At 46.8% G+C, this 25,176-nt stretch overlaps 1 protein-coding gene across 1 annotated transcript in view; it reads left to right on the forward strand.

Moving 5' to 3' along the window:
- The window catches only part of LOC120051680 (potassium/sodium hyperpolarization-activated cyclic nucleotide-gated channel 2-like), a 58,244-nt gene extending 34,766 nt beyond the window's left edge, over window positions 1-23,478 (forward strand). Inside the window, exons 3-9 of the mRNA XM_038998571.1 lie at window positions 4,225-4,386; window positions 6,898-7,116; window positions 14,076-14,222; window positions 15,164-15,404; window positions 16,580-16,744; window positions 21,721-23,295; window positions 23,378-23,478. Of these exons, the coding sequence (XP_038854499.1) occupies window positions 4,225-4,386; window positions 6,898-7,116; window positions 14,076-14,222; window positions 15,164-15,404; window positions 16,580-16,744; window positions 21,721-23,295; window positions 23,378-23,478 (2,610 nt within the window). The remainder of the gene's footprint in view (window positions 1-4,224; window positions 4,387-6,897; window positions 7,117-14,075; window positions 14,223-15,163; window positions 15,405-16,579; window positions 16,745-21,720; window positions 23,296-23,377) is intronic.
- The last annotated feature ends 1,698 nt before the right edge of the window (window positions 23,479-25,176 follow it).

Below are 25,176 nucleotides of genomic sequence, written 5' to 3' on the forward strand. Positions count from 1 at the left end.
AGGAGGTAGGGCTTGGGAGGCACCAGGAGGTAGGGCTTGGGAGGCACCAGGAGGTAGAGCTTGGGAGGCACCAGGAGGTAGGGCTTGGGCGGCTCCAGGAGGTAGGGCTTGGGAGGCACCAGGAGGTAGGGCTTGGGAGGCACCAGGAGGTAGGGCTTGGGAGGCACCAGGAGGTAGGGCTTGGGAGGCACCAGGAGGTAGGGCTTGGGAGGCACCATGAGGTAGGACTTGGGAGGCACCAGGAGGTAGGGCTTGGGAGGCTCCAGGAGGTAGGGCTTGGGAGGCTCCAGGAGGTAGCGCTTGCGAGGCTCCAGGAGGTAGGGCTTGCAAGGCTCCAGGAGGTAGGGCTTGAGGGCAGGATTGGGATCAATTACATTTCAACTGACATTCCAAATTGAAGTTTACTAATTGAATGGACTGAATTGAAATAGAATTGACCCAACCCTGGACAGAAGGCATTGATCTGCTCTCTCATTCATTGTAGAGGCTGTACAGTATAATATGATATAAACCCCAGTCATAGTAACACTTAACCATAGACCTACTGTAGATTCAATGAGCTGCTTTACAATTTCAATTATATGACATGTTACTGGTTCAGATATGACAAATTACTGGTTCAGATATGAAGTATATAATTTAGTTTAGAATCTCTGTGTGTGGCATTTGCACAAGGTGCTGACTTCAGTAATTGAGGTGTAATTGACGAAGCATCCCGTAACTCCATCCCGTAACTCCATCCCGTAACTCCATCCCCTAACTCCATCCCGTAACTCCATCCCGTAACTCCATCCCCTAACTCCATCCCGTAACTCCATCCCCTAACTCCATCCCCTAACTCCATCCCGTACCTCCATCCCGTAACTCCATCCCCTAACTCCATCCGGTAACTCCATCCCTTAACTCCATCCCCTAACTCCATCCCCTAACTCCATCCCCTAACTCCATCCCCGTAACTCCATCCCGTAACTTCACCCCGTAACTCCACCCCATAACTCCACCCCATAACTCCATCCCTTAACTCCATCCCTGTAACTCCATCCCATAACTCCATCCCGTAACTCCATCCCGTAACTCCATCCCCTAACTCCATCCCGTAACTCCATCCCCGTAACTCCATCCCATTACTCCATCCCATTACTCCATCCCTTAATTCCATCCCTGTAACTTCATCCCATAACTCCATCCCGTAACTCCATCCCGTAACTCCATCCCTTAACTCCATCCCCTAACTCCATCCCCTAACTCCATCCCGTAACTCCATCCCCGTAACTCCATCCCCTAACTCCATCCGGTAACTCCATCCCGTAACTCCATCCCGTAACTCCATCCCCTAACTCCATTCCGTAACTCCATTCCGTAACTCCACCCTGTAACTCCATCCCCGTAACTCCATCCGGTAACTCTATCCGCTAACTCCATCCCGTAACTCCATCCCGTAACTCCATCCCGTAACTCCATCCCATAACTCCATCCCCTAACTCCATCCGCTAACTCCATCCCGTAACTCCATCCCGTAACTCCATCCCCTAACTCCATCCCCTAACTCCATCCCGTAACTCCATCCCCGTAACTCCATCCCCTAACTCCATCCGGTAACTCCATCCCGTAACTCCATCCCGTAACTCCATCCCCTAACTCCATTCCGTAACTCCATTCCGTAACTCCACCCTGTAACTCCATCCCCGTAACTCCATCCGGTAACTCTATCCGCTAACTCCATCCCGTAACTCCATCCCGTAACTCCATCCCGTAACTCCATCCCATAACTCCATCCCCTAACTCCATCCGCTAACTCCATCCCCTAACTCCATCCCGTAACTCCATCCCATAACTCCATCCCGTAACTCCATCCCGTAACTCCATCCCCTAACTCCATCCCGTAACTCCATCCCCTAACTCCATCCCCGTAACTCCATCCCCGTAACTCCATCCCGTAACTCCATCCCCTAACTCCATCCCCTAACTCCATCCCGTAACTCCATCCCTTAACTCCATCCCGTAACTCCATCCCGTAACTCTATCCCGTAACTCCATCCCCGTAACTCCATCCCGTAACTCCATCCCGTAACTCCATCCCCCTAACTCCATCCCGTAACTCCATCCCGTAACTCCATCCCCTAACTCCATCCCGTAACTCCATCCCGTAACTCCATCCCCTAACTCCATCCCGTAACTCCATCCCCTAACTCCATCCCGTAACTCCATCCCGTAACTCCATCCCCTAACTCCATCCCCTAACTCCATCCCGTAACTCCATCCCGTAACTCCATCCCGTAACTCCATCCCTTAACTCCATCCCCTAACTCCATCCCGTAACTCCACCCCATAACTCCATCCCATAACTCCATCCCTTAACTCCATCCCTGTAACTCCATCCCATAACTCCATCCCGTAACTCCATCCCGTAACTCCATCCCCTAACTCCATCCCGTAACTCCATCCCCGTAACTCCATCCCATTACTCCATCCCTTAACTCCATCCCTGTAACTTCATCCCATAACTCCATCCCGTAACTCCATCCCATAACTCCATCCCTTAACTCCATCCCCTAACTCCATCCCCTAACTCCATCCCCTAACTCCATCCCGTAACTCCATCCCCGTAACTCCATCCCCTAACTCCATCCGGTAACTCCATCCCTTAACTCCATCCCTGTAACTCCATCCGGTAACTCTATCCGCTAACTCCATCCCGTAACTCCATCCCGTAACTCCATCCCATAACTCCATCCCGTAACTCCATCCCGTAACTCCATCCCCTAACTCCATCCACTAACTCCATCCCCGTAACTCCATCCCCGTAACTCCATCCCGTAACTCCATCCCCTAACTCCATCCCCTAACTCCATCCCGTAACTCCATCCCTTAACTCCATCCCTGTAACTCCATCCCGTAACTCCATCCCCGTAACTCCATCCGGTAACTCTAGCCCGTAACTCCATCCCGTAACTCCATCCCCCTAACTCCATCCCCTAACTCCATCCCGTAACTCCATCCCGTAACTACATCCCGTAACTCCATCCCGTAACTCCATCCCCGTAACTCCATCCCCTAACTCCATCCCCTAACTCCATCCCCTAACTCCATCCCGTAACTCCATCCCGTAACTCCACCCCGTAACTCCATCCCGTAACTCCATCCCGTAACTCCATCCCGTAACTCCATCCCGTAACTCCATACCCTAACTCCATACCTTAACTCCATCCCGTAACTCCATCCCCGTAACTCCATCCCCTAACTCCATCCCCTAACTCCATCCCGTAACTCCATCCCGTAACTCCACCCCGTAACTCCATCCCGTAACTCCATCCCGTAACTCCATCCCGTAACTCCATCCGGTAACTCCATCCCGTAACTCCATACCCTAACTCCATACCTTAACTCCATCCCGTAACTCCATCCCGTAACTCCATTAGACATGGATCTAAGATCCAATGTACACACACACACACACTGAAAAGAGCCACCACATTCATTGTTGATTTGACATGCATAATGTCACTCTACTTTGCTGGCTGCAGAGAATAGGCTAGCAGTGTTCTCAGTGGGATCTTTTACCACTGTAAAGAGAATATAATCCCCCCCCCCCCCAGGACCATTAGTACATAGTGACGATGGTCCCAGATGATGATTACGTAAAAATAAATATCCGTTATAATAGTGTTGCTGTGCTGTCTGGTCCGTCTGCTGGTCTGTGGTGGGCAGATTAACAACAATGTGATGTGGCCTATGGGTAGAGGGACTCAAATCAAACCACATTGTGTTTGTCCCATGCTTGGTAAACAACAGGTGGAGACTAACAGTCAAAGCCCTTCCAAACAATGCTGAGATATTTTTTTAGGGATAAATAATAACACGAGGAATAAATACACAATGAGTAACGGTAGCTTGGTCATATACACTGGGAACCAGTACAGACTACGGCCACATAGCACCTACTGCACCCCCTACCTCACCCACTACTAATCCCACTACTAATCTCACTACTAATCCCACTACTAATCCCACTACTAATCTCACTACTAGCTAATTACATTGGAGGCAGCAGCAGCACAATTGTCAAACTGAAATTGTGCATTCGTTTAGTGTTTTGTAGTGTTTACACTGGCAAAATAATACAGTACATGTCTAGTTACTTAACTAGCTGCAGGTCCTGTTAATGTTTGTTATTCCACATTGCGTGGAGGACAATTAAGTGTTTAACTCATTCTAATCTCCTAGATTTTCCATATGACCTATGACCTGGCCAGTGCCATGGTGAGGATCGTGAACCTGATTGCTATGATGCTGCTGCTGTGTCACTGGGATGGATGTCTGCAGTTCCTGGTTCCCATGCTGCAGGAGTTCCCCTCTGACTGCTGGGTCACCAGGAACAAGATGGTGGTGAGTATACACGCACGCACGCACGCACACACACCAGTTCCTGGTCCCCATGCTGCAGGAGTTCCCCTCTGACTGCTGGGTCACCAGGAACAAGATGGTGGTGAGTATACACGCACGCACGCACGCACACACACACACACACACACACACACACACACACACACACACACACACACACACACACACACACACACACACACACACACACACACACACACACACACACACACACACACACACACACCAGTTCCTGGTCCCCATGCTACAGGACTTCCCCTCTGACTGCTGGGTCATCAAGATGGTGATCACTGTTCCAAACATCCAGTGTTCCAGACGTCTAGTGTTCCAGAAGTCCAGTGTTCCAAATGTCCAGTGTTCCAGAAGTCCAGTGTTCCAAATGTCCAGTGTTCCAGAAGTACAGTGTTCCAAACATCCAGTGTTCCAAACATCCAGTGTTCCAAACATCCAGTGGTCCAAATGTCCAGTGTTCCAAATGTCCAGTGTTCCAGAAGTCCAGTGTTCCAAACATCCAGTGTTCCAGAAGTCCAGTGTTCCAAACATCAGTGTTCCAGAAATCCAGTGGTCCAAATGTACGGTGTTCCAGAAGTCCAGTGTTCCAAATGTCCAGTGTTCCAGAAGTCCAGTGTTCCAAATGTCAAGTGTTCCAGAAGTCCAGTGTTCCAAACGTCCAGTGTTCCAGAAGTCCAGTGTTCCAAATATCCAGTGTTCCAGAAATCCAGTGTTCCAAACATCCAGTGGTCCAAATGTCCAGTGTTCCAAACGTCCAGTGTTCCAGAAGTCCAGTGTTCCAAATGTACAGTGTTCCAGAAGTCCAGTGTTCCAAACATCAGTGTTCCAGAAATCCAGTGTTCCAAATGTCCAGTGTTCCAGAAGTCCAGTGTTCCAAATGTCCAGTGTTGCAATTGTCCAGTGTTCCAGAAGTCCAGTGTTCCAAACATCCAGTGTTCCAGAAGTCCTGTGTTCCAAATGTCCAGTGTTCCAAACATCCAGTGTTCCAAATGTCCAGTGTTCCAGAAGTCCAGTGTTCCAAATTTCCAGTGTTCCAGAAGTACAGTGTCCCAAATGTCCAGTGTTCCAAACGTCCAATGTTCCTAATGTCCAGTGTTCCAAATGTCCAGTGTTCCAGAAGTCCAGTGTTCCAGAAGTCCAGTGTTCCAAATTTCCAGTGTTCCAGAAGTCCAGTGTCCCAAATGTCCAGTGTCCCAAACGTCCAATGTTCCTAAAGTCCAGTGTTCCAAATGTCCAGTGTTCCAGAAGTCCAGTGTTCCAAATGTCCAGTGTTCCAGAAGTTCTGTGTTCCAAATGTCCAGTGTTCCAAACATCCAGTGTTCCAGAAGTCCAGTGTTCCAAATTTCCAGTGTTCCAAACATCCAGTGTTCCAAACATCCAGTGTTCCAGAAGTCCAGTGTTCCAAATGTCCAGTGTTCCAAACGTCCAATGTTCCTAAAGTCCAGTGTTCCAAATTTCCAGTGTTCCAGAAGTCCAGTGTTCCCAACATCCAGTGTTCCAGAAATCCAGTGTTCCAAATGTCCAGTGTTCCAGAAGTACAGTGTTCCAAATGTCCAGTGTTCCAGAAGTCCAGTGTTCCAAATGTCCAGTGTTCCAAACGTCCAGTGTTCCAGAAGTCCAGTGTTCCAAATGTACAGTGTTCCAGAAGTCCAGTGTTCCAAACATCAGTGTTCCAGAAATCCAGTGTTCCAAATGTCCAGTGTTCCAGAAGTCCAGTGTTCCAAATGTCCAGTGTTGCAATTGTCCAGTGTTCCAGAAGTCCAGTGTTCCAAACATCCAGTGTTCCAGAAGTCCAGTGTTCCAAATGTCCAGTGTTCCAAACATCCAGTGTTCCAAATGTCCAGTGTTCAAGAAGTCCAGTGTTCCAAATTTCCAGTGTTCCAGAAGTCCAGTGTCCCAAATGTCCAGTGTCCCAAACGTCCAATGTTCCTAAAGTCCAGTGTTCCAAATGTCCAGTGTTCCAGAAGTCCAGTGTTCCAGAAGTCCAGTGTTCCAAATTTCCAGTGTTCCAGAAGTCCAGTGTCCCAAATGTCCAGTGTCCCAAACGTCCAATGTTCCTAAAGTCCAGTGTTCCAAATGTCCAGTGTTCCAGAAGTTCTGTGTTCCAAATGTCCAGTGTTCCAAACATCCAGTGTTCCAGAAGTCCAGTGTTCCAAATTTCCAGTGTTCCAAACATCCAGTGTTCCAAACATCCAGTGTTCCAGAAGTCCAGTGTTCCAAATGTCCAGTGTTCCAAACGTCCAATGTTCCTAAAGTCCAGTGTTCCAAATGTCCAGTGTTCCAAACATCCAGTGTTCCAGTGTTCCAAACGTCCTGTGTTCCAGAACTGCAGTGTTCCAGAAGTCCAATGTTTCAAAAGTAATATTTATTACGTAGGCCTTTTGCTCCTCCTGGAACGTAGTTAATTGGCAACATCTTTCCTTCTTTTCTCTCACTCTTCTTCTCATCTCCCATTCCCCTTCTCTCCTCTCCTTCCTACAGAATGACACGTGGGGCCAGCAGTACTCCTATGCCCTGTTCAAGGCTATGAGTCACATGCTGTGTATCGGGTACGGTATGTACCCTCCTGTCGGCCTGGCGGATGTGTGGCTCACCATACTCAGCATGATCGTGGGTGCCACCTGCTACGCCATGTTTGTAGGCCATGCAACCGCTCTCATCCAGTCACTGGACTCTTCCCGACGGCAGTACCAAGAGAAGGTGAGTGAATTAAGATCTGCTATCTCTGTTATAGCAGACAATTTTCCAAATTGTATTGTATTCAAGGTTTAAAAAGGCTTCTGAAGTTTGTAATTTCCACTTAAAAATGTCAGACTTGATTTGCCATAATGAAAATGTATCAAACCCTATAAAAATGTAGATGAATTCTATTACACATAATAATTCACATTTCCTGTTGCTGCAGGATTATTTTCCTCCTGTGAGAAGCAGGGTCAAATTAAGATGCATCTGTACTAGACTCTGAGTCCAAAGGTCTGTCCTTGCCTTCTCAGTAGTGAGAGCCTGGGGGCCAGGGTTGTAAACTGAAATCCCAATTCCAATTTTCCTCATTGCTTTTCTCCGAGGGCAATATGGAGCTACCGTCATATTATTTACACCAATCCAATCCTCTCAGATCTACACAATTGCCTCGGTGTTTTGAAGCTACTGGTTGATTTGGGATTGGTCATACGGTATGTGCAGAGAGAAGGGCTTTTCAGACAGCTGTTGGTTGCTCTGGAACGATTCAGTGGGTGCACAGCATATAGCCTGCAGTCAGGAAATGGTCCATAACAGAGGGTCTATAAAATATAATAGGGAAAGAATGCACGCTGAAAAAGTCGTAAAAGTTCAAGAAGATGAATTATGCAGCTTGCATTCCAAGAAATTCAATTAAAAGTTTAACTTCAAGAGGAATGGACCTCCTAGGGATCAGGAGAGAGAGAGAGAAACACAGAGAGAGAAAAGAGAGAGAGAGAGAAACAGAGAGAGAGAGAAACAGAGAGAGAGAAACAGAGAGAGAGAAACAGAGAGAAAGAGAGAGAGAAACAGAGAGACACAGAGAGATAAAAGAGAGAGAGAGAGAAACAGAGAGAGAGAGAGAAACAGAGAGAGAAACACAGAGAGAGAGAGAAACAGAGAGAGAGAGAGAGAGACAGAGAGAGAAAGAGAGAGAGAGAGAGAAACAGAGAGAGAAACAGAGAGAGAGAGAGAGAAACAGAGAGAGAAACAGAGAGAGAGAAACAGAGAGAGAAACAGAGAGAGAAAGAGAGAGAGGGAAAGAGAGAGAGAAAGAGAGAGAGAAACAGAGAGAGGGAAAGAGAGAGAGAGAAACAGAGGGAAAGAGAGAGAGAAATTAAGAGGTGAAGGAGATACATAGGGAGAGGGATGGAGGGGAGAGAACGTGAGGAAGAGAGGAAAGGATGAGGAAACATCTTCTGTCGTCCACTTCTACTCTCCATAGGAAATGAACATACCTTCACTCTCCACGTAGCTTCACCGTCTGATAGGATGGACCTGGTAAAAAGTAGTGCACTATATAGGGAATAGGGTGCAGTGGGCCCTGGTCAAGGACACCCTGTAAATGTGATGAACTACATGTTGACTGCTAACAACCGTATTAATTATATATATATTTTTTATTTAACCTTTATTTACCTAGGCAAGTCAGTTAAGAACACATTCTTATTTACAATGATGGCCTACCAAAAGGCAAAAGGCCTCTTGTGGGGACGGGGGCTGGGATTAAAAATAAAAATATAGGACAAAACACACATCACGACAAGAGAGACAACACAACACTACATAAAGAGAAACCTAAGACAATAACACAGCATGGCAGTAACACATGACAACACAGCATGACAGCAGCACAACATGGCAGCAACACAACATGGTAGCAGCACAAAACATGGTACAAATGTTATCGGGCACAGACAACAGCACAAAGGGGCAAAAAGGTAGAGACAACAATACATGTGATGACCTACCTACTGACTGCTAACGACCGTATTACTGTGATGACCTACCTACTGACTGCTAACGACCGTATTACTGTGATGACCTACCTACTGACTGCTAACGACCGTATTACTGTGATGACCTACCTACTGACTGCTAACAACCGTATTACTGTGATGACCTACCTACTGACTGCTAACAACCGTATTACTGTGATGACCTACCTACTGACTGCTAACAACCGTATTACTGTGATGACCTACCTACTGACTGCTAACGACCGTATTACTGTGATGACCTACCTACTGACTGCTAACGACCGTATTACTGTGATGACCTACCTACTGACTGCTAACAACCGTATTACTGTGATGACCTACCTACTGACTGCTAACAACCGTATTACTGTGATGACCTACCTACTGACTGCTAACGACCGTATTACTGTGATGACCTACCTACTGACTGCTAACGACCGTATTACTGTGATGACCTACCTACTGACTGCTAACGACCGTATTACTGTGATGACCTACCTACTGACTGCTAACAACCGTATTACTGTGATGACCTACCTACTGACTGCTAACAACCGTATTACTGTGATGACCTACCTACTGACTGCTAACAACCGTATTACTGTGATGACCTACCTACTGACTGCTAACAACCGTATTACTGTGATGACCTACCTACTGACTGCTAACAACCGTATTACTGTGATGACCTACCTACTGACTGCTACTGACTGCTAACAACCGTACTTCCGGCGCCGACCAAGATGGCCGCCTCGCTTCGCGTTCCTTGGAAAATATGCAGTATTTTGTTTTTTTATGTGTTATTCCTTACATTGGTACCCCAGGTAATCTTAGGTTTCATTACATACAGTCGGGAGGAACTACTGAATATAAGAGCAACGTCAACTCACCATCGTTCCAACCAGGAATATGACTTTCCCGAAACGGATCCAGTGTTTTGCCTTCCACCCAATACAACGGATCTGATCCCAGCCGGCGACCCTATGCGACGCCGTAAAAGGGGCAAACGTAGCGGTCTCCTGGTCAGGCTTCGGAGACGGGCACATCGCGCTCCACTCCCTAGCATACTACTCGCCAATGTCCAGTCTCTTGACAATAAGGTTGATGAAATCCGAGCACGGGTAACATTCCAGAGGGACATCAGAGATTGTAACGTTCTCTGCTTCACGGAAACATGGCTAACTCAAGAGACGCTAACGGAGTCGGTGCAGCCAGCTGGTTTCTTCACACATCGCGCCGACAGAAACATACATCTTTCTGGTAAGAAGAGGGGCGGGGGGGTATGCCTTATGATTAACGAGACGTGGTGTGATCATAACAACATACAGGAACTCAAGTCATTCTGTTCACCTGATCTAGAACTCCTCACAATCAAATGTCGACCGCATTATCTACCAAGGGAATTCTCTTCGATTATAATCACAGCCGTATATATCCCCCCCCAAGCAGACACAACGATGGCCCTGAACGAACTTTATCTGACTCTTTGTAAACTGGAAACCACACACCCTGAGGCTGCATTCATCGTAGCTGGGGATTTTAACAAGGCCAATCTGAAAACAAAACTCCCTAAATTCTATCAGCATATCGATTGTGCTACCAGGGCTGGTAAAACCTTGGATCATTGTTACACTAATTTCCGCGACGCATATAAGGCCCTCCCCCGCCCTCCTTTCGGAAAAGCTGACCACGACTCCATTTTGTTGCTTCCAGCCTACAAACAGAAACTAAAACAACAAGCTCCCTCGCTCAGGTCTGTTCAACGCTGGTCCGACCAATCTGATTCCACGCTTCAAGACTGCTTCGATCACGCGGATTGGGATATGTTCCGCATTGCGTCCAACAACAACATTGACGAATATGCTGATTCGGTGAGCGAGTTCATTAGAAAGTGCATTGACGATGTCGTACCCACAGCAACGATTAAAACATTCCCAAACCAGAAACCGTGGATTGACGGCAGCATTCGCGTGAAACTGAAAGCGCGAACCACTGCTTTTAACCAGAGCAAGGTGACCGGAAACATGACCGAATACAAACAGTGTAGCTATTCTCTCCGCAAGGCAATCAAACTAGCTAAGTCCCAGTACAGAGACAAAATTGAGTCGCAATTCAACAGCTCAGACACAAGAGGTATGTGGCAGGGTCTACAGTCAATCACGGATTACAAAAAGAAAACCAGCCCCGTCGCGGACCAGGATGTCTTGCTCCCAGACAGGCTTAATAACTTTTTTGCTCGCTTTGAGGACAATACAGTGCCACTGACACAGCCCGCTACCAAAACCTGCGGGCTCTCCTTCACTGCAGCCGACGTGAGCAAAACATTTAAACGTGTCAACCCTCGCAGGACTGCAGGCCCAGACGGCATCCCCAGCCGCGTCCTCAGAGCATGCGCAGACCAGCTGGCTGGTGTGTTTACGGACATATTCAATCAATCCTTATCCCAGTCTGCTGTTCCCACATGCTTCAAGAGGGCAACCATTGTTCCTGTTCCCAAGAAAGCTAAGGTAACTGAGCTAAACGACTACCGCCCCGTAGCACTCACTTCCGTCATCATGAAGTGCTTTGAGAGACTAGTCAAGGACCATATCACCTCCACCCTACCGGACACCCTAGACCCACTCCAATTTGCTTACCGACCCAATAGGTCCACAGACGACGCAATCGCAACCACACTGCACACTGCCCTAACCCATCTGGACAAGAGGAATACCTATGTGAGAATGCTGTTCATCGACTACAGCTCAGCATTTAACACCATAGTACCCTCCAAACTCGTCATCAAGCTCGAGACCCTGGGTCTCGACCCCGCCCTGTGCAACTGGGTCCTGGACTTCCTGACGGGCCGCCTCCAGGTGGTGAGGGTAGGTAACAACATCTCCACCCCGCTGATCCTCAACACTGGGGCCCCACAAGGGTGCGTTCTGAGCCCTCTCCTGTACTCCCTGTTCACCCACGACTGCGTGGCCATGCACGCCTCCAACTCAATCATCAAGTTTGCGGATGACTACAGTGGTAGGCTTGATTACCAACAACGACGAGACGGCCTACAGGGAGGAGGTGAGGGCCCTCGGAGTGTGGTGTCAGGAAAATAACCTCACACTCAACGTCAACAAAACAAAGGAGATGATTGTGGACTTCAGGAAACAGCAGAGGGAGCACCCCCCTATCCACATCGACGGGTCAGTAGTGGAGAAGGTGGAAAGTTTTAAGTTCCTCGGTGTACACATCACGGACAAACTGAATTGGTCCACCCACACAGACAGCGTTGTGAAGAAGTCGCAGCAGCGCCTCTTCAACCTCAGGAGGCTGAAGAAATTCGGCTTGTCACCAAAAGCACTCACAAACTTCTACAGATGCATAATCGAGAGCATCCTGTCGGGCTGTATCACCGCCTGGTACGGCAACTGCTCCGCCCACAACCGTAAGGCTCTCCAGAGGGTAGTGAGGTCTGCACAACGCATCACCGGGGGCAAACTACCTGCCCTCCAGGACACCTACACCACCCGATGTCACAGGAAGGCCATAAAGATCATCAAGGACAACAACCACCCAAGCCACTGCCTGTTCACCCCGCTATCATCCAGAAGGCGAGGTCAGTACAGGTGCATCAAAGCAGGGACCGAGAGACTGAAAAACAGCTTCTATCTCAAGGCCATCAGACTGTTAAACAGCCACCACTAACATTTAGTGGCCGCTGCCAACATACTGACTCAACTCCAGCCACTTTAATAATGGGAATTGATGGAAATTATGTAAAAATGTACCACTAGCCACTTTAAACAATGCCACTTAATATAATGTTTACATACCCTACATTACTCATCTCATATGTATATGTATATACTGTACTCTATATCATCTACTGCATCTTGCCATCTTTATGTAATACATGTATCACTAGCCACTTTAAACTATGCCACTTTATGTTTACATACCCTACATTACTCATCTCATATGTATATACTGTACTCTATACCATCTACTGCATCTTGCCTATGCCGTTCTGTACCATCACTCATTCATATATCTTTATGTACATATTCTTTATCCCTTTACACTTGTGTGTATAAGGTAGTAGTTGTGGAATTGTTAGGTTAGATTACTTGTTGGTTATTACTGCATTGTCGGAACTAGAAGCACAAGCATTTCGCTACACTCGCATTAACATCTGCTAACCATGTGTATGTGACAAATAAAATTTGATTTGATTTGATTTGTATTACTGTGATGACCTACCTACTGACTGCTAACAACCGTATTAATGTGATGACCTACCTACTGACTGCTAACAACCGTATTACTGTGATGACCTACCTACTGACTGCTAACAACCGTATTACTGTGATGACCTACCTACTGACTGCTAACAACCGTATTACTGTGATGACCCCGGGGAGATGATTTCTGCAGCGAGGACAGTTTGTGGAGATCACCATTCCATTACTTGGTGTTCAGACATCTCTCATAGAGCTGTCAGGAGGTTTATAAAGACAGTTATCTGTCAACCTATGAGAGCAATGATAAATTGCTTCTCTCTGGTACACTGAAACACTCAGACAATGCACTCTCAGGCTCAAAACACAAAGTGATAATATTACACTAACATAATACACGACAACTGTTCATAATCCTGATGAGATTGAGACGGAAAGTCTCTCGCTCTGACTCGCTCTCTCTCGCTCTGACTCGCTCTGACTCGCTCTCGCTCTGACTCGCTCTCTCTCGCTCTGACTCGCTCTCTCTCGCTCTGACTCGCTCTCTCTCGCTCTGACTCGCTCTCTCTCGCTCTGACTCTCTCTCGCTCTGACTCTCTCTCGCTCTGACTCTCTCTCGCTCTGACTCTCTCTCGCTCTGGCTCGCTGGAGGTTATTGTCATTGCATACGACAGACAGTATTTCTCCATGTGCCTGAAATACTAGAACTGTCCTGTGGTCAAATGGCACGTTTATCACCTGTTTTAACACAGATCTGACAACGGTTTGACAGGTTGAATTTATCTGATAGTTAAAAGTAGTAGGCTGAGACATACATCTTTCTGTTCTTCCCGTTTCCACCGTGGTCCTCAACACCACCCCTATCCTCTTAGTCTTCTACAGTATAAACAGGTGGAGAAGTACACGCCTTTCAATCAATCAATAAATCAATTAATCAACTAATCAATTATCGTTGTGTCTACAGTATAAACAGGTGGAGCAGTACATGTCCTTCCACAAGCTTCCTGCCGGCATGCGGCAGCGGGTCCATGACTACTACGAACATCGCTTCCAGGGCAAGATGTTTGACGAGGAGAGCATTCTGGGGGAGCTGAACGAACCGCTCAGAGAGGTCAGTGTGTGTCTCTGTGTGATCTCCACGTGACATCAGACCCGTTGTCACTATAGTAGTAATGACTGTTCCTGATTCTGGTTGAATCGTGTTTCAATCTCCATCAGTGACTGCGTCACCAAATGACACAATGTTCCCTTTATAGTGCACTACTTCTGAACAGGGCCCACAGGGCTCTGAGCTCTGTTCGAAAAAGTAGTACACTGTGTAGGGAACAGGGTGCCATTTCTGATGCAGCCAATGACTGCGGTTATTTATAATGATGGTAGGCCTGGAAGTGAAACGGATAGCGATGCCTTCATCTGATTAGCTAGTAGATAGCAAAAAAATGCTGACTTTGTTGAGGGAAATTTCTGTTTGATATTCTGATTAGTAACCATTATCTGATTACTTAGCTGTAGCCTGTAGACTACTCTATGGCTATCCCAAATGGCACCCTATTCCCTATATAGTGCACTACTTTTGACCAGGGCCCATAGCACCCTATTCCCTATTTAGTGCACTACTTTTGACCAGGGCCATAGCACCCTATTCCTTATATAGTGCACTACTTTTGACCAGGACCCATAGGGTAGGGCACTAAATAACCATTGGAGAACCTCTCACATTTAATGGTTCAGTCCACATGTAACAGTTCAGTCCAGACTCATTATTCAGTCCAGACTCAGTAATGACTCATTATTTATGAGTAGATCATCAGTCAGTCACAATTTACCCATGATACATTACGGTTTTGATCCTCTGAAACACAGCCTTTATAAGCCACTACTGAATGCATATCATGATATCACTAAGTATCTTGCTGGAGGCAGTGTCTGGAATCTTATCCTATTATGAAAAAAAAATTCTACTTGATTTTTCCCTTTAGGGCACAAAATATTAGTGTTCATGTACTTAGAATTGAGTTTTTCTATTATATTACATATTTTCTGTCTTTGCAGGAGATTGTCAACTTCAACTGTCGTAAGCTGGTTGCTTCGATGCCTCTCTTCGCCAACGCCGACCCCAACTTTGTGACGTCAATGCTGACCAAGCTGCGTTTTGAGGTGTTCCAGCCTATGGATAATGTGGTTATGGAGGGCACCGTCGGCAGAAAGATGTACTTCATCCAACACGGGGTGGTCTGCGTCATCGCCAAGGGCACCAAGGAGACCAAGCTGTCTGACGGGTCCTACTTTGGAGGTAGGAAGGATGGATAAATACTGATCATCATTCGTGGTGGGTAAAGTACTGTAAGGAATAATACATTCAACACAAATTTAACCGCAAACATAATACATACGTTGAACGAGAGAGAGGGAGAGAGAGAGACAGAGAGACAGAGAGAGACAGAGGGAGACAGAGGGAGACAGAGAGAGGGAGAGAGAGACAGAGAGAGGGAGAGAGAGAGAGACAGGGAGAGACAGAGAGAGGGAGAGAGAGAGAGACAGAGGGAGACAGAGAGAGGGAGAGAGAGACAGAGAGAGACAGAGGGAGACAGAGAGAGGGAGAGAGAGACAGAGAGAGACAGAGGGAGACAGAGAGAGGGAGAGAGAGACAGAGAGAGACAGAGGGAGACAGAGAGAGGGAGAGAGAGGGAGAGAGAAAGACAGAGAAAGACAGAGAGAGACAGAGACAGACAGAGAGAGACAGAGAGAGACAGAGAGAGAGAGAGAGAGAGACAGAGAGAGAGACAGAGAGAGAGACAGAGAGAGAGACAGAGAGAGAGAGAGAGAGAGAGGGAGAGAGAGAGACAGACAGAGAGAGAGAGACAGAGAGAGGGAGACAGAGAGAGGGAGACAGAGAGACAGAGACAGAGAGAGAGAGAGAGAGAGACGGAGAGAGAGACGGAGAGAGAGACAGAGAGACAGAGAGAGAGAGAGAGTTCTTATCCCACAATACGCATATTTTCTCCACTATTTCCCCCTGATCTGGCTGTAGCAGGACAGATGAGGTCAGAACAAACCTCTAAGCTCTAAAATTGCATTAAGTGCTCCATCTGTGGAGTTAGTTCAGAAAACACTGCTCTTTTTGTGTTTTATCATCTTCTGTTGATGAAATGATCATTTGTATGGCTCTCTGTCCTCTGGTGCATGACAGTACATAGAATGAACCCAAAAAATACAGTCTGTGAGATAAAAAAAAGAAACAAGACCTTTCATAATGAGAATATCAGCCATTTTGTAACATTTAATTGTGGGGGGAAAAATATTCATAATGTATTCTGTTTACCCCTTTTACATGGCAATAGGGTGTGTTAGTGCTTCTCTCCTTTATCCTAAATATAATTTTATATTTAACATACATGTGGAGGACTAAACAAAAGCGGTCTGTTGACAATCTATTCTATAGTTGAATCATTCTTCCGTTCCCTGCAGAGATCTGCCTGCTGACTCGAGGCAGAAGAACGGCCAGTGTTCGCGCTGAGACGTACTGCCGTCTGTACTCTCTGTCTGTGGATAACTTTAACGAGGTCCTGGAGGAGTACCCCATGATGAGACGGGCCTTCGAGACCGTGGCTCTGGACCGGCTGGACCGCATAGGTGACAACTTTACAGTACAGTCGAAAGAGGGGCCATCAACCTGGGATTGGTTTCCCTTCGTAGCTAAAAGTAGTATGATATTCCTCTCAACAACCCAACACAATTTATAAAATGAAGCATATTGCTGTTTGGGTCAGTGAAAATACACAACGTGCTATCAGAAAAAAAAGACTTTGGGAAACTCAGTGTGAGAGTCTTAGAGCAGGTCTACTGTACAGGCTATTTCTGTACTGTTCCACATTTACCAATTAGTCCCTTAGTAGACACTCCTATCCAGAGCCACTAACAGTAGTGAGTCATTTAGCAGACTCTCTTATCCAGAGCCACTAACAGTAGTGAATCATTTAGCAGACTTTCTTATCCAGAGCCACTAACAGTAGTGAGTCATTTAGCAGACTCTCTTATCCAGAGCCACTAACAGTAGTGAGTCATTTAGCAGACTCTCTTATCCAGAGCCACTAACAGTAGTGAGTCATTTAGCAGACTCTCTTATCCAGAGCCACTTACAGTAGTGAGTCATTTAGCAGACGCTCTTATCCAGAGCCACTAACAGTAGTGAGTCATTTAGCAGACTCTCTTATCCAGAGCCACTAACAGTAGTGAGTCATTTAGCAGACTCTCTTATCCAGAGACACTACAGTAGTGAGTCATTTAGCAGACTCTCTTATCCAGAGACACTTACAGTAGTGAGTCATTTAGCAGACTCTCTTATCCAGAGCCACTGACAGTAGTGAATCATTTAGCAGACTCTCTTATCCAGAGCCACTAACAGTAGTGAGTCATTTAGCAGACTCTCTTATCCAGAGACACTACAGTAGTGAGTCATTTAGCAGACTCTCTTATCCAGAGACACTTACAGTAGTGAGTCATTTAGCAGACGCTCTTATCCAGAGCCACTAACAGTAGTGAGTCATTTAGCAGACTCTCTTATCCAGAGCCACTAACAGTAGTGAGTCATTTAGCAGACTCTCTTATCCAGAGCCACTAACAGTAGTGGGTCATTTAGCAGACTCTCTTATCCAGAGCCACTTACAGTAGTGAGTCATTTAGCAGACGCTCTTATCCAGAGCCACTAACAGTAGTGAGTCATTTAGCAGACTCTCTTATCCAGAGCCACTAACAGTAGTGAGTCATTTAGCAGACTCTCTTATCCAGAGACACTACAGTAGTGAGTCATTTAGCAGACTCTCTTATCCAGAGACACTTACAGTAGTGAGTCATTTAGCAGACTCTCTTATCCAGAGCCACTGACAGTAGTGAATCATTTAGCAGACTCTCTTATCCAGAGCCACTAACAGTAGTGAGTCATTTAGCAGACTCTCTTATCCAGAGACACTACAGTAGTGAGTCATTTAGCAGACTCTCTTATCCAGAGACACTTACAGTAGTGAGTCATTTAGCAGACGCTCTTATCCAGAGCCACTAACAGTAGTGAGTCATTTAGCAGACTCTCTTATCCAGAGCCACTAACAGTAGTGAGTCATTTAGCAGACTCTCTTATCCAGAGCCACTAACAGTAGTGAGTCATTTAGCAGACTCTCTTATCCAGAGCCACTTACAGTAGTGAGTCATTTAGCAGACGCTCTTATCCAGAGCCACTAACAGTAGTGAGTCATTTAGCAGACTCTCTTATCCAGAGCCACTAACAGTAGTGAGTCATTTAGCAGACTCTCTTATCCAGAGACACTACAGTAGTGAGTCATTTAGCAGACTCTCTTATCCAGAGACACTTACAGTAGTGAGTCATTTAGCAGACTCTCTTATCCAGAGCCACTGACAGTAGTGAATCATTTAGCAGACTCTCTTATCCAGAGCCACTAACAGTAGTGAGTCATTTAGCAGACTCTCTTATCCAGAGACACTACAGTAGTGAGTCATTTAGCAGACTCTCTTATCCAGAGACACTTACAGTAGTGAGTAATTTAGCAGACGCTCTTATCCAGAGCCAATAACAGTAGTGAGTCATTTAGCAGACTCTCTTATCAAGAGACACTACAGTAGTGAGTCATTTAGCAGACTCTCTTATCCAGAGCCACTTACAGTAGTGAGTCATTTAGCAGACACTCTTATCCAGAGACACTACAGTAGTGAGTCATTTAGCAGACTCTCTTATCCAGAGCCACTTACAGTAGTGAGTCATTTAGCAGACTCTCTTATCCAGAGACACTTACAGTAGTGAGTCATTTAGCAGACACTCTTATCCAGAGCCACTAACAGTAGTGAATCATTTAGCAGACTCTCTTATCCAGAGCCACTAACAGTAGTGAGTCATTTACCAGACTCTCTTATCCAGGGCCACTAACAGTAGTGAGTCATTTAGTAGACTCTCTTATCCAGAGCCACTAACAGTAGTGAGTCATTTAGCAGACTCTCTTATCCAGAGCCACTAACAGTAGTGAGTCATTTGGCAGACTCTCTTATCCAGAGCCACTTACAGTAGTGAGTCATTTAGCAGACTCTCTTATCCAGAGACACTTACAGTAGTGAGTCATTTAGCAGACTCTCTCATCCAGAGCCACTAACAGTAGTGAATCATTTAGCAGACTCTCTTATCCAGAGCCACTTACAGTAGTGAGTCATTTAGCAGACACTCTTATCCAGAGCTACTAACAGTAGTGAGTCATTTAGCAGACTCTCTTATCCAGAGCCACTAACAGTAGTGAGTCATTTAGCAGACTCTCTTATCCAGAGCCACTAACAGTAGTGAGTCATTTGGCAGACTCTCTTATCCAGAGCCACTTACAGTAGTGAGTCATTTAGCAGACTCTCTTATCCAGAGACACTTACAGTAGTGAGTCATTTAGCAGACTCTCTCATCCAGAGCCACTAACAGTAGTGAATCATTTAGCAGACTCTCTTATCCAGAGCCACTTACAGTAGTGAGTCATTTAGCAGACACTCTTATCCAGAGCTACTAACAGTAGTGAGTCATTTAGCAGACTCTCTTATCCAGAGCCACTAACAGTAGTGAGTCATTTAGCAGACTCTCTTATCCAGAGCCACTAACAGTAGTGAGTCATTTAGCAGACTCTCTTATCCAGAGCCACTAACAGTAGTGAGTCATTTAGCATACTCTCTTATCCAGAGACACTACAGTAGTGAGTCATTTAGCAGACTCTCTTATCCAGAGACACTTACAGTAGTGAGTCATTTAGCAGACTCTCTTATCCAGAGCCACTGACAGTAGTGAATCATTTAGCAGACTCTCTTATCCAGAGCCACTAACAGTAGTGAGTCATTTAGCAGACTCTCTTATCCAGAGACACTACAGTAGTGAGTCATTTAGCAGACTCTCTTATCCAGAGACACTTACAGTAGTGAGTCATTTAGCAGACTCTCTTATCCAGAGCCACTGAGAGTAGTGAATCATTTAGCAGACTCTCTTATCCAGAGCCACTAACAGTAGTGAGTCATTTAGCAGACGCTCTTATCCAGAGCCACTAACAGTAGTGGGTCATTTAGCAGACTCTCTTATCCAGAGACACTACAGTAGTGAGTCATTTAGCAGACTCTCTTATCCAGAGCCACTTACAGTAGTGAGTCATTTAGCAGACTCTCTTATCCAGAGCCACTTACAGTAGTGAGTCATTTAGCAGACACTCTTATCCAGAGCCACTAACAGTAGTGAGTCATTTAGCAGACTCTCTTATCCAGAGCCACTAACAGTAGTGAGTCATTTAGCAGACTCTCTTATCCAGAGCCACTAACAGTAGTGAATCATTTAGCAGACTCTCTTATCCAGAGCCACTAACAGTAGTGGGTCATTTAGCAGACGCTCTTATCCAGAGCCACTAACAGTAGTGAGTCATTTAGCAGACTCTCTTATCCAGAGCCACTAACAGTAGTGAGTCATTTAGCAGACTCTCTTATCCAGAGCCACTTACAGTAGTGAGTCATTTAGCAGACGCTCTTATCCAGAGCCACTTATAGTAGTGAGTCATTTAGCAGACTCTTATCCTGAGACACTTACAGTAGTGAGTCATTTAGCAGACTCTTATCCAGAGACACTTACAGTAGTGAGTCATTTAGCAGACTCTTATCCAGAGACACTTACAGTAGTGAGTCATTTAGCAGAGGGGGGATGTAGTGAGATTAGTATTGATCAGAGACCTGGAGGGGGGTTGTAGTGAGATTAGTATTGATCAGAGACATGGAGGGGGGTTGTAGTGAGATTAGTATTGATCAGAGACCTGGAGGGGGGTTGTAGTGAGATTAGTATTGATCAGAGACCTGGAGGGGGGTTGTAGTGAGATTAGTATTGATCAGAGACCTGGAGGGGGGTTGTAGTGAGATTAGTATTGATCAGAGACCTGGAGGGGGGTTGTAGTGAGATTAGTATTGATCAGAGACATGGAGGGGGGTTGTAGTGAGATTAGTATTGATCAGAGACCTGGAGGGGGGGTTGTAGTGAGATTAGTATTGATCAGAGACATGGAGGGGGGTTGTAGTGAGATTAGTATTGATCAGAGACCTGGAGGGGGTTATAGTGAGATTAGTATTGATCAGAGACATGGAGGGGGGTTGTAGTGAGATTAATATTGATCAGAGACCTGGAGGGGGTTGTAATGAGATTAATATTGATCAGAGACCTGGAGGGGGTTATAGTGAGATTAGTATTGATCAGAGACCTGGAGGGGGTTATAGTGAGATTAGTATTGATCAGAGACCAGAAAGGGGGAATGTTACCGTATATCTCACTGCCCTGAGGTGAAAGCATTGTGTTAAAAAGACCCTCATTTAGCTGTGGTTTAATGGATAACAAGCAGGGTTTAATATAGCCTTACCAGCAGGACTCTCTCTTGTTCTGGTTCTAATATGACAGCAACACCCGAAGATGACTGCAACAGTCGACTTCAGGTCATAAAATCTGCTCTCTGGGTGCTTTAGGAGGTATAGACTGTACAAGACAGACCCTAACTCTAACCCCAACCTCTTGCCTTTCCTCACATACTACTACTCTCTCTTCTTCTCTACAGGAAAGAGGAACTCTATGCTCCAACACAAAGTCGCCCAGAACTTAGGAGCTGTGAACCTCCAGGAGAATGAGATCATCCAGAGGATCGTACAGCATGACCGCGACATGGCTATCCAGAGCAACATCTCTCCCCCGTCCCTGGACCTCCCATCCTCCACCTCAGGGGTCATCTGGGCTCCCCTGGTCCAAGGCCCCTTCCAGGCCGCTGCAGCCACCACATCCCTGGCTTTGGCCTTCTCCCACTCCCAGCTCCAAGCCCAGCTCCCTCCCATCCTCTTCCACCATCCGCTCCCTGTCTCCAGGTCGTTCAAGGATCCAGGAGACCACCATTTGGAGAGGGGCGTGTTTGTGGGCGTGTCTGCAGCTGGAGGTATGGGCGTTCCCGGCTGTGGCTCCGGGGCTGCATCTCCGGCCGGTTCTGTGAAGTTCCGTTCTGGAGTGGACACTCCGATATTAGCCTCGTTTCGGGCGCAACATCTAGTCTCCACCTCCTCCTCCATATCTCCTCTGTCACCTATGACCTCCATGTACCAGCCCACCACCACCACCAACTTCCAGGCCCAGCCCAGCGGAGGCTTTCCCTTCCCCTTGGGCCAGGCCTCAATCCAGGGGTATCCGTCCTCCTCCTCCTGCGCGGCCCAGCTCCACCACCACCACCACCCGTACAGCCCACCAAGTTCCCACCAGCAAGGGGCATCAGGGAGACCCACCATGGACTCGGGAAGGTTCTCAGCCCCCTCTGGTTCCACCCTAAGCCCTCTCATCTGTAGCTCTGTCAGCCCCATCCTGAGCCAGCTACAGCAACACGACTCCTCTTCCTCTCACGCTACCAGCTCTCAGCACGTCCAGAGGGGGATGGGCTCTGGTGAACATCAGGAGAGAGCAGGCCACCTCCTCCCCCCACACTCCCACTGTTACTACGCCAGCACCAGCCCTAGCTACACAACCCAACACCACTGCTCCAGTGGGTTTCTATCTATACCTATCCCACAACAGGCCAGCCTTGGAGGTGGTGGAGCCTCATCCTCCCTGGTGCATCACAGTCTGGCGGGTCTGCAGTCCAGCCTCCACCCCACCCTGCACTCTGGCCTCCACCCCGGCCTCCACGCCGGCCTCCTCCCTCAGGTTCTCCCAGTGGACTCTGCCCATTCTTCCCACTCTGCCCTAGCCTCGCTGGCCCAGTACGGATCAGGGGATGGCTCCCCGTCCTGCACCCCACCGGTGGCACCCAGCCCCACCATCCAGAGCCCACTGACAGGAAGGACTGTGCTTCACCATCATCACCACAGCCAACTCAGCCATCTCAGCCAGCTCCACAGCCAACCCTCCAGCGCCATGGGCTCTCACAGTTCCCTCACCCCACAGACGTCATGCCCCGCTAGGGTAGACGAAAGGGGGCAGAGGGCAGAGTCCTTAGTGGATCTCTTCACCCAGGATGTCAGGACTATCTCCACTGTTTCCACCTCTGGCTCAGGCAGCTACCTGCCCCAAGAAGGGTCTCTAACCAGACCGTCTCTCTCCATACCTTCAGGGGGGTCTGGTTCTTCTCACTTCTCCTCTCCTCCCATGGCAGAGGGTAGCAGTAATAAACTCCCACGTCACACCTCTGAATCACTACACTCCCTCGGGATCTGAACTTCCAACTCCTGTGAACCAAGGAGCACCGACCTCTTCGCATCCCAACCCCAGTCACCCTGCTACCCCGGCCAAGACATCCGAGGCAGAGTACAGACTCTCCAAACTCCCCTCCAACCTGTGAGGTTTTAACACACCCTCCTGCGATGTCTAAACTATGGGGAAATTGTCTTCGGTATTGGCATTGTTTTTTTTAATCGCTAGTGTAGGTTTTTTAATTCAAGGAGGGTGTGAATGAGTGCATATCCATATTGGAGGAAAAAAACTTAGGACAGAGATGTATTTTTAATGCAGAGTGAATGACCTAACGTAAAAAGGACAGAGTTCCCAGCGGGCGAAACCAGTTCTGGTTGTAAACGAGTGGTAATGACGTCATTTCAGCCATCTTTGCCCGCTGGGTTAAGTATTTTTCTACAGTACAATGTTACTACTGTACTATGTTGAATGTGGAGGTACTGTACCAATATGGATTGTTTGATAATGTTAAACTACAAGAAAGTATACTGATCAATTTCCAATCATGTACAATATGTATTGTAGCCTATATCCTCACATTGTAATTTTGTCTTAAGGTATTTGTTTAAAAGCTGTTGTTCAGACATACACTATATATACAAAAGTATGTGGACACCCCTTCAAATGAGTGAATTTGGCTATTTCAGCCACACCTGTTGCGGACAGGTGTATAAAATCGAGCACACAGCTATGCAATCTCTATAGACAAACATTGGCAGTAGAATGGCCCGTACTGAAGAGCTCAGTGACTTTCAACATGCCATCGTCATAGGATGCCATCTTTCCAACCAGTCAGTCAAATTTCTGCCCTGCTAGAGCTGCCCCGGTCAACTGTAAGTGCTGTTATTGTGAAGTGGAAAGGTCTAGGAGCAACAATGCCTCAGCCGCAAAGTGGTAGACCACACAAGCGCACAGGACCACCGAGTGCTGAAGCGTGTAGCGCGTACAAATCATCAGTCCTCGGTTGCAACACTCACTGCCGAGTTCCAAACTGCCTCTGGAAGCAACGTCAGCACAAGAACTGTTCGTTGGGAGCTTCATGAAATGTGTTTCCATGGCCAAGCACCCGCACACAAGCCTAAGATCACCATGTGCAGTGCCAAGCGTCGGCTGGAGCGGTGTAAAACTCACCACCATTGGACTTTGGAGCAGTGGAAACGCGTTCTCTGAAGTGACGAATCACGCTTCACCATCTGGCAATCCGACGGACAAATCTGGGTTTGGCAGGTGTCCACATACTTTTGATGATGTAGTGTATTTATCTAACATTTTACCCTATAGAGATTATTTTTAAGTTCAGAATAACCAACAATATTTTTTCCTTTTTTTAAATATGATTATACTTTCTCAGTGTATTGTGATAACATGTTGTGGAGGTGTGATGAACGTGACCCAAAGAGACCTGATATCAAGAACTTTGACTGAACTGCACTTTGTTTTTGTAATTTCAGAGATGAACTGAAAGAAGTCGATGCTCTTGTCTTCCACTATCTTGTTTCAGCCATATTGGACAGATCCTTGTGGATGGTTTCTATTAATATTTACGCTTACATACTATATAAAACATATTTTTTTTGCTAGCCTAGTTATCAAACATATTATTTTATCAAAACACATCAAATCAAATGTATTTATATAGCCCTTCGTACATCAGCTGATATCTCAAAGTGCTGTACAGAAACCCAGCCTAAAACCCCAAACAGCAAGCAATGCAGGTGTAGAAGCACGGTGGCTAGGAAAAACTCCCTAGAAAGGCCAGAACCTAGGAAGAAACCTAGAGAGGAACCAGGCTATGAGGGGTGGCCAG

Source organism: Salvelinus namaycush, chromosome 8, assembly GCF_016432855.1.
Source record: "Salvelinus namaycush isolate Seneca chromosome 8, SaNama_1.0, whole genome shotgun sequence".
NCBI classification, from domain to species: domain Eukaryota; kingdom Metazoa; phylum Chordata; class Actinopteri; order Salmoniformes; family Salmonidae; genus Salvelinus; species Salvelinus namaycush.